At 44.1% G+C, this 15,781-nt stretch overlaps 1 protein-coding gene across 1 annotated transcript in view; it reads right to left on the bottom strand.

Annotated features, from left to right (window-relative positions):
- Positions 1-9,858, bottom strand: part of LOC311241674 (protein ABHD1-like) — a gene marked incomplete at its 5' end in the record, with an annotated part of 56,767 nt that extends 46,909 nt beyond the window's left edge. The window contains 3 exons of the mRNA XM_084330551.1: positions 3,999-4,159; positions 9,220-9,368; positions 9,807-9,858. Of these exons, the coding sequence (XP_084186677.1) occupies positions 3,999-4,159; positions 9,220-9,368; positions 9,807-9,858 (362 nt within the window). The remainder of the gene's footprint in view (positions 1-3,998; positions 4,160-9,219; positions 9,369-9,806) is intronic.
- Between the last annotated feature and the right edge of the window lie 5,923 nt (positions 9,859-15,781).

Raw genomic sequence — 15,781 nt, 5'->3', positions numbered from 1 at the left:
GAGTCAAGAAAAGGGAGTATATACATTTGACGTAGAAACTGTACATTGGAGGAGGTTGGGTGGGGGGGGTTGGGTACACTGGGATATTGACAACCATACTGGGTAATTTACATTGGAGGTGGTTGGGGGGGGGGGGGGGGGGGCACACTGTATAAACAAGCAAAACTGTACATTGAGGGGGGGGAGACTCTGTACAAACAAACAAAATTGTACATTGGACTATTGACAAAACCATACTAGGTAAATGACTGTACATTGGAGGGGGTTGGGTTAGGATATTTACAGGGGCCAGTGTTGAATTGCAGTCTCCCGTAGGTGTCTCTTGAGAGAGGTTTTGAAAGTGGGTAGTGATCCACATTCCTTTACAGCTTTGGGTAGGGCGTTCCACATTGATGTGGCATAATTGCGAAACGTGTTTAGTCCCTTATTTGAGCCGAATCTGGGTTTAACATGATTTGTGGAGCTCCCTCTGGTGTTGTGATCGTGGTATTCACTGACCTTTGGGAAGTATTTTGCCATGTACATGGGTACCTTGGTCGTGTAGTGTATCTTGTAGACCAGGCCCATTGCAAGTTGCTGTACTCTGTCATCTACTCTAAGCCATCCTAGGTTGTCAAAGTGGGCAGGGGTGAGGTGGGTTCTAGGAGTAAGGTCAAGCAGTAGTCTGACCAGTTTGTTTTGAGATGTTTGTAATTTTGTTTTTAGCGCCTTTGAGGTGCTTTGGTACCATGAGGTGCAAGCATAGTCGTAGTACCCCTGAATGAGTGCTCCTGCCAGAGTCTTCAGGGTATTCTTGTTTACCAGAGAGGAGATCCGGTACAAGAACCGAGTTCGTTGGTTGACTTTTTTTATTACATTGGATGCCATTTTGTCACAGGAGAGATTAGCCTCTAGGATGGAACCCAGGTAGGTAATTTCATCTTTCCTTGTGACAATATTGTCACCCACTGTAACTGAGAAGCCGTCGGTCTTGCTGAGTTTGTTATTTGAACCGAAGAGAATGGACTCTGTTTTGCCCATGTGTAATGATAGTTTGTTATCAGCGAGCCATATGCAGATTCTGCCTAGTTCCGAGCTGAGGGTTTTTTCAACCTGTAACTTGTTCTTGTCAGAGACCAGCAGGGCTGAGTCGTCCGCAAACAGGAACAAGTTGCAGTCACAAGCTGACGACATGTCATTTGCATAAATTAGGAACAGTAGCGGTCCTAGTATGCTTCCTTGTGGAACACCACAGCACCCACTCCACACACTTATAGCACACACTCACTTTAAACAAACACACTGTAGCACCCACTCCACACACTTTATAGCACACACCCACTTTAAACAAACACACTGTAGCACCCACTCCCCACACTTTATATTTATGGATGAAGGATTGCACTACAACTCGTACACCTTACTGTAAATTGTACCTAAAATTGTACCTCATCCCATTTCTGCTTTGCACTAGATAGTACTGTACATTAGTACACTGCATAGTATTGTGTATTGTATATTATATGGTAACTCAGAACATTGTACATATGTATATACCGAACACTGTGACCTCATTTTCTTCTTCTAAATTCATGCTATATTATGTTATTATGTTATTTGATACTATCTTGTCTAGCACAGTCTCTGGAGCGTAACAGTAAGAAGCATTTTGTATGAAAGTATTCTGTACTTCTGTATGACAACTATTAAAGAACTTGAACTTGAACTTGATCAATTAGGCTCACTTTGTATTTTAAGGTGCTAGCACAGCCGACAAGGGGTCAAATGACCCCCTAGGCATTTCCAATAAATGTATCCTCGTCACTCGGTCGAGCTCCAGCTCTGTCACTCAATGACTTTTCCTAAAAGTACCCGTTTTATCTCTGGCACGGTTTCTGAAATTTAAAAATGACTTCAGGAAAATGTAATTAGAACGTTATTCGACATGTATATGGAATATATATGTGGAAAGTCACAGCACTTTGCGAGCGTCTAGCGCAGGGGTGGCCAACCCATGGCTCGCAAGCCGCATGTGGCTCTTTGCCCGTCAATGTGTGGCTCTTCCATAAAAAAAATAAAAAAAAATTACAATATTTTTTATTATTATTAAAAAATATATAATAATGATTTGTGTCACTCAAACCAGTGGTAAACCTCATATTTTTATATTAAGAGGTAATTATATAGTTTACACTGTTTATTTTTCTCATATTTCTCATATAAGCTGTGGGGTCATCTGACCCCTTCCGGCGGGAATCAGTGACATTTTCTCCATGGCTGTTCTAGTGTTAACACTACCACACTACCAAATGGTTAACCCTTTCACTACCACACTACAGACGGTTAACCTTTCACTACCACACTACAGAAGGTTAACCTTTCACTACCACACTACAGAAGGTTAACCTTTCACTACCACACTACCAAATGGTTAACCCTTTCACTACCACACTACAGACGGTTAACCTTTCACTACCACACTACAGAAGGTTAACCTTTCACTACCACACTACAGAAGGTGAACCCTTTCACTACCACACTACAGACGGTTAACCTTTCACTACCACACTAACAGACGGTTAACCTTTCACTACCACACTACAGAAGGTTAACCTTTCACTACCACATTACAGACGGTTAACCTTTCACTACCACACTACAGAAGGTCACTACCACACTACAGACGGTTAACCCTTTCACTAGGGTTAGTGAAGGGTTAACATGGCAGTGACTCCTGCAGCACTCGACATGTAATATTAGTGAGCATGCTAAGTGCTTATAGGGGTCTAATGGGGATGGGCCCCAACAGAGGAAGAGAGAGAGAGGGGGAACATGAGGGTGTTAAAACGCTAGAGGGCGCTATCGGACTGAAAAAGCATTATGGAGTCATGGCCAGGCAAGCTGCTTATTGCTTAATAACAGCGGAGCAGTGCTGCCGTTGCTTTCCGCGTTTTCCCTGATTGGCTGCGACAGGCCCCGCGGCAGGCGCGGCAACCGCAGAGCAAAGCGGCAGAGCCGCGGAGCGGAGCGGCAGAGCTTGCGGAATTATGTAACCGCCCTAATCCGCCATGATTTTCATTCGGCGCTCAGCTCACCTGGCAGCGCAGCGGTCCTGCGGTCCGTTGTTGACAGGTTCGAATCCCATCAAATTTTCTTTTTTTTAACGTGATTTTTTTTTTACGTGTATTCTTTCGCCGGTTAAGGTTAGGCATGGTTAAGGTTAAGGTTAAGGTTAGGCATTGTTTCGGAGTTGGTTAAGGTTAGAGCGGTTAAGTTTAGGCGCTGTTAAGGAGCTGGTTAAGGTTAGAGTTTGTCTTAGAGACAGCCTATTTCCGCACTGCCGCTCTCCCGCGTTGCCGCGGTCACATGGTCAAATTGTCACATTCTTGCACTGCTCCGCTGTTAAAAAGCAACACGCAGGCAAGCTACCTTTGAGCTGGCCCTCTCGAGATTCAAATCCCAACACTCTGATTTGATCATGAATGAATGAAAAAAGTTTATTTTTGAACATGTATTCTTTACATTCCTCTAAATAAATCATAATATCAAGCTTTGTCAAACAGAATAATCAGAATGAAAAAGAAATTATAAACAAAAAGTCAAGAGCAATGTAGTTAGTTGAAATGTTCAAAAAAGGAGTAGAGGGAAGCTAAGCTTATTGATCCCTATCCCCCTTACATTTACATTTTTTCCTCCATACATTTTACTTGATATAACATAATTTAGTAGAATACATTAATATACATTTTACTATAGTACAAAAAAAACGTGATTTGCTTGACAGCAGTAAATACAATACAACACTACATAACACAATATAACATAACTTCGTTTATCCGCATTACTCATTTCTATATTTCTCTAATGTGTATTTTTTTTTAATTGTGCAATATGTTTACTCATTTTGATGTTTTCAGGTAAGTTATTCCACAACTTCACTCCATAAGCCTTGTATGAAAAGGTAATATAAAAAGGTATCACAGCGGAGACTCCCGTACAGAAGGTGTGGGTTCTCTTACTTGCGGTAGTCGACAGGAGGGCTGGACTTGATGAGGACCCGGACCAGGGTCTGGAGGCGGCCCCCCCAGCACCAGGGGGTGGGACAGAAGCGCTCGGCCACCACGGGACAGTGTCTCTGGAGGAACAGTCTGAAACCATCGCTGCACACCAGGACCGGTGTCTGAGAGAGACCAGGGACGAGAGGAGCGAGTGAAGATGTGTACGCGTGACGACGTGAAATGAAAATGGTTTAAGTTAACAGAATGCAAAAGAAGTCAGGGCTGTGCAACGATTGCAAAACAGTAAACATCAAACAGTGTGTGTGTGTGTCAGACAGGTTGTGTGGTGAGACAGTTCAACGAAACAACATTCATAGATAGCCCACTACGCACAACAGAGGAGATGGGGGGGGGGGGGGGGGGGGGGGATCAGCAGATGACAGGAATTAAGAGACACATAACAACAAAGCCAGTTGCCTACGTTTTTTTTGCTAGTGGTGCTGTGAACAAAAAGGAGCTCGATTCTAAATGTTGAAAGATTATAAAAACAGGATCAGAGATGGACAACGTAGGGGTGGAAACGCCGGGGGAGGGGGGGGGGGGGGCATGATGGGATGGGAGGGGAGCAGAGGGGCATATTTTAGATCATCCAAGAGACAGGAGCCCGTGCCCAACAACTTCTTTGAACCTAAGAAGCTGTCTGGTCAATAGCCGAGTGAGCCCGACTCTACGCTACAGGGACTGAGTTAGAGTTCAATTAAATCCTTAATCTATTCCAATATTCTCCAAAACTCAAAATGGTCAGTCCAAAGCCTCCCTTCCCTAAAATATAAAAAATCCATAATGAATTGTTTTCATGATCATACACGTCTAATTGTAAAAAAAATAATCAACTTGGCGCACGCGCACTACGACGAAATAATGGCTGGCTGGGTCGTTTTTGTAGCATAGATATATATTTGTAGGGCATTGTTTCATCGTAGTGTGCGTGCGCCAAATTGTTCAGACACAATTGTTCACTACCACACTACAGATGCTTAACCTTTTTCACTACCACACTACAGATGCTTAACCTTTTTCACTACCACACTACAGAAGGTTAACCTTTTTCACTACCACACTACAGAAGGTTAACCTTTCACTACCACACTACAGAAGGTTAACCTTTTTCACTACCACACTACAGAAGGTTAACCTTTCACTACCACACTACAGAAGCTTAACCCTTTCACTACCACACTACAGAAGGTTAACACTTTCACTACCACACTACAGAAGGTTAACCTTTCACTACCACACACTACAGAAGGTTAACCTTTCACTACCACACTACAGAAGGTTACCCTTTCACTACTACACTACAGAAGGTTAACCTTTCACTACCACACTACAGAAGGTTAACCTTTCACTGCCACACTACAGAAGGTTAACCTTTCACTACCACACTACAGATGGTTAACCCTTTCACTACCACTACAGAAGGTTAACCTTTCACTACCACTACAGAAGGTTAACCCTTTCACTACCACACTACAGAAGGTTAACCCTTTCACAACCACACTACAGAAGGTTAACCTTTCACTACCACACTACAGAAGGTTAACCCGTTCACTACCACTACAGAAGGTTAACCTTTCACTACCACACTACAGAAGGTTAACCCTTTCACAACCACACTACAGAAGGTTAACCCTTTCACTACCACACTACAGAAGGTTAACCTTTCACTACCACACTACAGAAGGTTAACCCTTCACTGCCACACTACAGAAGGTTAACCTTTCACTACCACACTACAGAAGGTTAACCTTTCACTACCACTACAGAAGGTTAACCTTTCACTACCACACTACAGACGGTTAACCATTTCACTACCACACTACAGAAGGTTAACCTTTCACTACCACACTACAGGTTAACCTTTCACTACCACACTACAGGCGGTTAACCCTTTCACTACCACACTACAGAAGGTTAACCTTTCACTACCACACTACAGAAGGTTAACCTTTCACTACCACACACTACAGAAGGTTAACCTTTCACTACCACACTACAGAAGGTTACCCTTTCACTACTACACTACAGAAGGTTAACCTTTCACTACCATACTACAGAAGGTTAACCTTTCACTGCCACACTACAGAAGGTTAACCTTTCACTACCACACTACAGATGGTTAACCCTTTCACTACCACTACAGAAGGTTAACCTTTCACTACTACTACAGAAGGTTAACCCTTTCACTACCACACTACAGAAGGTTAACCCTTTCACAACCACACTACAGAAGGTTAACCTTTCACTACCACACTACAGAAGGTTAACCCTTTCACTACCACTACAGAAGGTTAACCTTTCACTACCACACTACAGAAGGTTAACCATTTCACAACCACACTACAGAAGGTTAACCCTTTCACTACCACACTACAGAAGGTTAACCTTTCACTACCACACTACAGAAGGTTAACCCTTCACTGCCACACTACAGAAGGTTAACCTTTCACTACCACACTACAGAAGGTTAACCTTTCACTACCACTACAGAAGGTTAACCTTTCACTACCACACTACAGACGGTTAACCATTTCACTACCACACTACAGAAGGTTAACCTTTCACTACCACACTACAGGTTAACCTTTCACTACCACACTACAGACGGTTAACCCTTTCACTACCACACTACAGAAGGTTAACCTTTCACTACCACACTACAGAAGGTTAACCTTTCACTACCACACACTACAGAAGGTTAACCTTTCACTACCACACTACAGAAGGTTACCCTTTCACTACTACACTACAGAAGGTTAACCTTTCACTACCATACTACAGAAGGTTAACCTTTCACTGCCACACTACAGAAGGTTAACCTTTCACTACCACACTACAGATGGTTAACCCTTTCACTACCACTACAGAAGGTTAACCTTTCACTACTACTACAGAAGGTTAACCCTTTCACTACCACACTACAGAAGGTTAACCCTTTCACAACCACACTACAGAAGGTTAACCTTTCGCTACCACTACAGAAGGTTAACCTTTCACTACCACACTACAGAAGGTTAACCCTTTCACAACCACACTACAGAAGGTTAACCTTTCACTACCACTACAGAAGGTTAACCTTTCACTACCACACTACAGAAGGTTAACCCTTTCACAACCACACTACAGAAGGTTAACCCTTTCACTACCACACTACAGAAGGTTAACCTTTCACTACCACACTACAGAAGGTTAACCCTTCACTGCCACACTACAGAAGGTTAACCTTTCACTACCACACTACAGAAGGTTAACCTTTCACTACCACTACAGAAGGTTAACCTTTCACTACCACACTACAGACGGTTAACCATTTCACTACCACACTACAGAAGGTTAACCTTTCACTACCACACTACAGGTTAACCTTTCACTACCACACTACAGACGGTTAACCCTTTCACTACCACACTACAGAAGGTTAACCTTTCACTACCACACTACAGAAGGTTAACTTTTCACTACCACACTACAGGTTAACCTTTCACTGCCACACTACAGAAGGTTAACCTTTCACTACCACACTACAGATGGTTAACCCTTTCACTACCACTACAGAAGGTGAACCTTTCACTACCACTACAGAAGGTTAACCCTTTCACTACCACACTACAGAAGGTTAACCCTTTCACTACCACACTACAGAAGGTTAACCCTTTCACAACCACACTACAGAAGGTTAACCCTTTCACTACCACACTACAGAAAGTTAACCTTTCACTACCACACTACAGAAGGTTAACCCTTCACTGCCACACTACAGAAGGTTAACACTTTCACTACCACACTTAACCGTCGGTAGTGTGATAGTAAAGGGTTAACCTTCTGTCGTGTGGCAGTGAAAGGGTTTAAGTGCCTCCTGGCGGGTCTTTCTGGTTTTGTGAGTGAACCGGTTCCTGAGGTCAGGGGTCAGGGCGGTCTGACGCTGGAGGGGTGTATATTTTCCCTAACGGAGTTGCACTTCCGCGTTCGGTTTGCGCGATCTGATTGGCCAGTGGCCAGTGGCCACTGACGTTTTTTTCAGCACCAAATCGCGTTACTCCTAACAATCGTGCCAGCAGACTGTTACCCTAACCTTACCTTAACCAACTAACCCTAACCTTAACCAACTTCGAAAGAGAGCAACTTCGAAAGAGTCGCCAAGCTTAACCAGTTTGTTAGGAGTAACGCGATTGGTGCTGAAAAAAAACGTCAGTGGCAAATCAGATCGCACAAACCGAACGCGGAAGTGCAACTACGTTAGGGGAAATATGCGTTGTTTCTAAACCTAGCCGCATTTCTGGCAGACGCTCTCTGATTGGCACTGACTGACGCTCTCTGATTGGCCACTGACGCGTTTGCCCAATCGCGTGACGAGCTGTGTCTTTGCCCATTTCCACGTCCAAACAGCCTGCAAACTACCTGGCGTTCTATCACCATGCTCTAAGACAAACTCTAACCTTAACTGTCGAAAGAACTTGCCGTCATGCTCTAAGACAAACTCTAACCTTAACCAACTTCGAAAGAGTGCCTAAGCTTAACCGTCGAAAGAACTTGCCGTCACGCTCTAAGACAAACTCTAACCTTAACCAACTTCGAAGAGTGCCTAAGCTTAACCAGTGTAGAAACAGGCGTCGGCCAATCAGAGAGCGTCTTGCCAGAAATGCGGCTAGGTTTAGAAATAACGCGGAAAATATACACGCGTCCTGGAGGGAGAGGCGTGTATACCAAACCAAGCCGCATTTCTCTGAGACGCTCTCTGATTGGCACTGACTGACGCTCTCCGATTGGCCACTGACGCGTTTGCCCAATCGGTGACGAGCTGTGTCTTTGCCCATTTCCACGCCAAACAGCCTGCAAACTACCTGGCGTTCTATCACCATGCTCTAAGACAAACTCTAACCATAACCAACTTCGAAAGAGTGCGTAAGCTTAACCGTCGAAAGAACTTGCTGTCACGCTCTAAGACAAACTCTAACCTTAACCAACTTCGAAAGAGTGCCTAAGCTTAACCGTCGAAAGAACTTGCCGTCACGCTAGCCTCTAAGACAAACTCTAACCTTAACCAACTTCGAAGAGTGCCTAAGCTTAACCAGTGTAGAAACAGGCGTCGGCCAATCAGAGAGCGTCTCCGAGAAATGCGGCTTGGTTTGGTATTCACGCGAGGGAGAGCCATGCTGACGTCACGGGACTGTCACCTACCTACCTGACCCTTGCGGCCCCACAGGTAGTAAAGTGCGGCGGTGACGGTGCCGACGAACACCGTGCACGGTCTGGAGGACGTGTACTCCAAGCACCGTTTCCAGAGCTCCGGGTAAGATAAAAGCAGCATGATGACAGAGACACAGACACCACCTTGTTGTTATGACAGCGGTGTCAGATCAGATGTTTCAACAAGACTTCATGATGACAACACAGGAGCTTTGACCCAACGACTGTCTGTAACTAAACACTAAACAAAGACGGACGTGTTGTGACGGATGACAACAAAACACTCCTGATGTACGAAGACCTGCCTTGAAAAGAAACATCTAGTAAAGGTGTACTCTTCTAGAGGTGGTCCCACCACCCACCGAGATAAATAACCTAGAGATAATAAGACTAAACGTTGTAGTGTCACCGGGCGCTCCTCTCGACGCGGCTCTGGGAATAATGTTAGCGTTCCGGGTTCACGGACACTAATGAAGGAAGGAAGTCGTCGCGTCGTTGTATAGCGCTGCATTGTTCACTGGCTAACGCAAAGCATACTCTGTTATTCATCACGTGTGTGACCCTTCCTTCTTTTATAGTTACCTTGGTTGTAGCTTGTCAGGTCTTCCTCTGTGTTCTTGTCGGGTGGGACCATATCACTGAACACTGCCACCTAGTGCACCGGTCCGGACATAGTCTACAATTCTCCAAGGACTTTTTGAGACCTTTTCGGGCCGATTTTGGGATTCACCAACCGTCCCAATAAAACATATATAATTAATATTCTATTATAATATATTGTCTATATTCATGTCTTCCCCGAAAATGTATCAAATGGCCCTAAGAGAAAACCCTTTTTGTCGTAAGTGCGTTGGAGAATGAGACCCAATTGATACCGTGCAGTGCGTGCACAGGGGCAATAGGGTCATTGATTGATTGATTGATTGAAAATGTTATTAACAGATTGCAGAATGGGTACAATACAGTACGGCTCAATACACACAATTGTTAAGGGGACGCAGACCAGAAAAATACCTTTTATCTTGTTTACATCAGGGTCCCCCATTTTCAGGGCGCAGTTCCCTCTCTCAGGGCAAACCTCCCTCTCAGGGCGCAGTTTTAAAGCCTGACAGTCTCTTGTTTGATACGCACACAGTTTAATACCTGACAGTTTTGAACCTGTAATAAAAAGCAATAGACAGAGTAAAATAATACAGTGCAATAAAATAGTAGAATAGAATAGATAGTAAAATTATGCAATAGAATGGACAGAGTAAAATAGTGCTACAGTACAATCAACAGCGGAGTGTATTAGAAGGCTATGGTGAAGAGGTACGTTTTTAGCTTATTTTAAAAAATATTAAGAGATCTTGATTCCCTAATGTCCATAGGTAGTAACAATTGACAGATAAGACAATAGAGGAGACGATTGCTGTTGATGCAGTGGAACAAAAAATGCAGCCAGCCATCTTACCCGGGTATCTCCATGACAACCAGTGTTGTTTCGTCAGCAATATAATGCTTGAGTTGAATTAAAACAGTGAGAGAAACATTCTAAATGCGCTGCTTGATTTAGACCTTTATTTAGTTCATCCCTTAACGGTTAAGGGATGAACTAAGGGCTTAACCCTTTCACCGCCGCACTTGTTACCCTTTAACTATCACACAACCGATGGCGACTGTCGGTTGTGTGATAGTAAAGGGTTAACCTTCTGTAGTGTGGCAGTGAAAGGGTTAAAGGGGCACCAAAAAAACAATGCAGATTTATTTTGCACATAATTTCCCACACATTCAAAAACTCTAAACACTTTACACATATGTATTTAGTTTGACGTTTATTGGGAGTAAATTAGTATGAATAAGATAAGATATTCCTTTATTGATCCCCTTGGGGAAATTCAGGCATCATAGCAGCATGGAGGGGGGGTACAGGTATGGGCATGGTAAGAGTAGAAGACACAAATACAGGCAATACATTTAGAGTACAGTAGAAAAGTCCAAATAGGCAGTGTAAACAATATAATTAACTCTGAATATAGGCATGCATATATACGAATATACACATCTGAGAAAGTAGGCAGTGTGATCAAAGGTGCAGGTGAGGGTCTGTGTGCCCTATCAGTTATATTATACATTACAATGAATATGGTTACAATAAACACTAGAATCTAAATATATACTGTGAGTAAGTAAAGTATACAGTATACACAGGTGCGGTATACATAAGGTACCCTAACTGGCGTGATATACTTAATTCGTTATGCGTTGTAGTCCGTGCAGTTCAGGTGGGAGTCAGACACTCAGTGATCAGACATTCCTAGTAGTTCTCGAGTTCTGCTCCCGTTAGTTCTCCGGCTGCTGGCAGCGCTCCCTGTACAGAGAATATGTAATAATAACAGAAAACACAGTGTACTCCAAGGAACTTGTATGTCTCCACCATCTCCACCTCATCCCCTCGGATCATGGTGATGGGAGTCGGGGAGACGGGGGACGACCTCTTCTTGCCTCTCTGGAAGTCCACCACCAGCTCCTTGGTCTTGCTGATGTTGAGTTGGAGGTGAGTTGGCGGTGATCTTCGACATGTACATTTTGAGTGGGAAAGCTTCAATGATTCTCACGTTTGATCTGATGATGTGAGCAACACATGGCATATTCTCTGCATGGGTCCACTGTGTGTGGAGCATCCTAAAGTCTTCGTCGCCTAGGGCCGCCTTCATTTTAGCATATTCAGTTGGGCCTAATCGTTTCATTAGCAGTCTTTTCAGCTCTGTGATGGTGGGCGTGAATTCTTGGCAGAAAACTGGTTGTCTGCGAAACGTCTAGGGCTGTACCGAATAGTTCGAAGCTTCATTCATAAAGTTGACATTTGAATTCTAAATCAACATTCCAAATAATTTTTTTATTATAATTTATTTATGTGTCTATTCATTCTGTTTAAACCAATGGGGTTTTTATTCATAGTTGCAGGTAAAGATTAGGCTACACTAATATTATAGTATTATTGTGAGGGCTGGCCCAGCACTGCATGCTTCTCAGCGTCAATTAACATCACGCACCTGAGATGAATTCCAATCAGCTTGTCGGGAGGACTCGCTGACTGCAGGTCACTCGTTGTCGGGTCGTCTTGTCACCACCATTCTTCTGCCGTGTACTGCCATGGTATCCTGTGCGAGACGTTATCGCTTCCCTGCCATCCCATGGAGTTTTTGCTGTTCACTCACTCTTCTTCCCCCTGGACCTGTGCCTTTGAATTGCCCTTCAACGTTGCTCCTGGTGAGTCTTAAATAAGACTATTTCCGGGTTCCGGTTCCGGGTCGAGGATGGAATAGTCGCTCATGGCCACGATGTGACTCCCGTATTTTTATATTTAGTCCTAAAAGCCTCTTTTTATATTTTCAACTCGGTTAAACCTTTTTGTACAGTATATACCTCCTTTATGTTTCTACCTATTTATTTTGGCTGCAAGAACCACAATGGCGACGAGACAACTGAGAAATGAATCCAAGAAGGACGACGCTCCCGCTGATATAACCGCCATTGCTGGGCTAATTGAAGAGCTAAGGCAATCTGTTGTGAAGGATCAGATTAAACCGAATATATATATTTATCTATGGATATATATTTAATAGTATTTGTATATCGTTTGATATCCCTTGTATATTCCTTGTACATATACACTGAATATCCCTTTAGTCTACTAACAGCCCATAATAGTTTCATTCTCTCATTGGACAAGAACTTGGCGCCAGCAGCCAAGCCCCTTGGTTCAAGTTCAATCGTGCCGACGAACATGTCGTTACTAGCCCCGGTTCCGCGTAGGAATACGTCTACCGAAAGACGAATGGTACTATTTGTTCACAGCGCATATATATATGGCGCAAGTAAAGTAGAACTTTCCTTTTAGTCCCTTAGCCCTTAGTTCTTTACCCTCCAACCTAGTGGCAAGACGTTAAGCCTCACCCACGATACACGTGTGGTGCAGTATGGTCAACTTGGCCTTAGAATGGCATTGAGACATCGTGTGGATTAATAGTTGAATTGTCATAGTTTGGCACTATACCGTCGAGTGGGACGTATTTCTATTAAGTTAATAATAGTCTATTATGTATGGTGCATCGTTCGGTTAGAGTTATAAAGTGAGCAGTACCCCCATCGTTTTCCTCGCGTTATCTAGAGTCTTAACCAGGCTGGGCAGACCACTTGTGGTGCTTTCATCCGAGGAGTTCTGGGCGAGAACGAGTGGACCTGCACCTTGGATTACCTTACCCGGACGACGGCGAGCCCTACACGGCTTGGATTATCTACTTGCTTTGGGTGCTTTGATTTATGCCATGGATAACAGCCAACACTGGTGAGTGTTGGAACTACCCCCGAGAGGAGCCCAGGTGAGACGGCGCTCTACCCCGAGTGAGGTCGCCTCACGTCTCTTCGTTGTGGACCGGCAGCTACCATCTACAAGAGGGCCCAAGCATATTCATCTGTGGACCAAGGTTCTGTGGGCACCGTGTTCAGCACTCTGAATTCTCCCAAGAAATCGTTGGCCAGATGGGATATCGCCGGCGGCTCTCCTAACCCCCCCTCTACTGACTTACAACCAGCAGGACCCCCTTTAGTATATCCAGCTATAATCATTAAGTACCATCGCTATAGTTCCCTAAAGAACCAGGTTGTATACTTGCTTCCTGCGTAACCAGAGATTGGACATTCAATATTGATTTGCCTACGAATACTCATTTGCCTTACAAGTGCATTCAAATCATAAATGTCATTAAGTGAACGTTGTATATACCCTTTGCTATATATTAAATATTCGACTTATACATTTGTGTGGACTTGGTTTCATGGTGGGAAAGTGTTCATCATATCTATATCATGTACTGTGTGGCCAGTAGTTAAAGTACATAAAGCGGTAGTGGTTTAATGATACCATACTTATCAATACAGTCAGGGAATTGTACCCCTCAGTTACACAATCCCTAACCAACGAAATCAGAGCGTCCGCTGCCTCGCTCGAATCCAAACTCGACAGCCTCTGGACGTCGGTTAACGACCATGCCGAGCGTCTGACCTCCGTGGAAGACTGCTTGAATACTTGGACTGGCAGGGTGGACGAGCTAGAGGCTAGGTGTACGGCGCTAGAAGAGAACAATGACAAGCTAAAGGCTAAGCTAACTAACGTCGAGTCCCGGAGTCACCTGTCTAATATTCGCATATTGGGATTGGATGAGTCCGTTCATAGCGACCGGCCCAGCGACTTTTTTGCGGAGGTACTGGTTGAAATTCTAGGGAAGGAGGTCCTCCCTACGCCACCCGAGCTGGACCGGTGTCACAGGGCCCTTACTGCCAAGCCAGCACCCGGTTCCAGGCCTAGAGCGGTTATTGCTCGCCTACATCACTATCGAATAAAAGAGAGGATTATCTGGGAGGCACGGAAGAGGAGGGGAACGCTGGAATACAGAGGGAAACCAGTCCTAATCTTTGAAGATTACTGTCCTGAAGTTGTGGAGCAGCGTTCCCGCTACAAAGACGTCATGGCCCCTCTCTACAAACTAGGACTCAAGCCGTCTCTTCAGTTCCCTGCGAGACTTATCATCACAACCGGAGACGGCGCGAGAAAACATCTTTCATTGCCTGAGGACGCCGTGGACTTCTTGAAGACCTGGCGTGGAGGGGCCCCAACACCGGCCTCACCAGTACCAAACGCGGTAGTAGCTTGATTTTGGGCCGTTAGCACCTCGCTATGGATAATACGCCGAGCGTCATATCACTCTATATTTCTTCGTTCTTATAAATATGGTTGACTGTGTGTCATTAAGTGTCGCCTGGATGCTTTATTTTTCTCTGCGTCTGACTTAACACTTAGGATGCCGGCCGTGTTTTCCTTTTTACCCCCTTGAATGCCGCCACCCACTTCAATGTTAGCGTTAAAAACGCATAATCTATGTTTTAAATTATGGCTATGTGTCTAATCTGCCCGTCGCTTATCAATGACTTGTTTGCAGTCAACATTGTCGAAACGGATTGTTTTTTAATCGGTTCATATCCTTTTTATAGCATTTCGAAAAGCTATCGTTCTCTCGAAAATTCTCGGAAAATAGAAAGATTCCCCCATAAACGGCATTTATTGGAATATTCTCGAATACACTAGACACGTTGTCATTTGTCGGCCTATTTATGAATCGTTTTCAAATAAACGCTAGATTATCGATAGTATATGTGTACTTATGCACGCTATATAAGCGGGCTGAAAAATCGATTCTCTCATTTCCTCAACATCACACACACACACAGGGTGAAAGGGTTAAACGTATGTAGTGTGGTTGTGAAAGGGTTAACCATCTGTAGTGTGGTAGTTAAAGGGTTAAACCTTCTGTAGTGTGGCTGTGAAAGGGTTAACACTTTGTCGTGTGGCAGGCAGTGAAAGGGTTAACCTCCAGTGAAAGGGTTAACAGTCTGTAGTGTGGTAGTGAAAGGGTTAACCATCTGTAGTGTGGTTGTGAAAGGGTTAACCCTTTGTCGTGTGGCAGTGAAAGGGTTAACCTTCTGTATTGTCGCAGTGAAAGGGTTAACCATCTGTA

This window comes from Notolepis coatsorum (genome assembly GCF_963971535.1).
Source record: "Notolepis coatsorum genome assembly, chromosome: 15".
Lineage (NCBI taxonomy): Eukaryota > Metazoa > Chordata > Actinopteri > Aulopiformes > Paralepididae > Notolepis > Notolepis coatsorum.
Note: the sequence above shows the minus strand (reverse complement) of the source record. Positions and strands in the feature narration are given on the sequence as shown.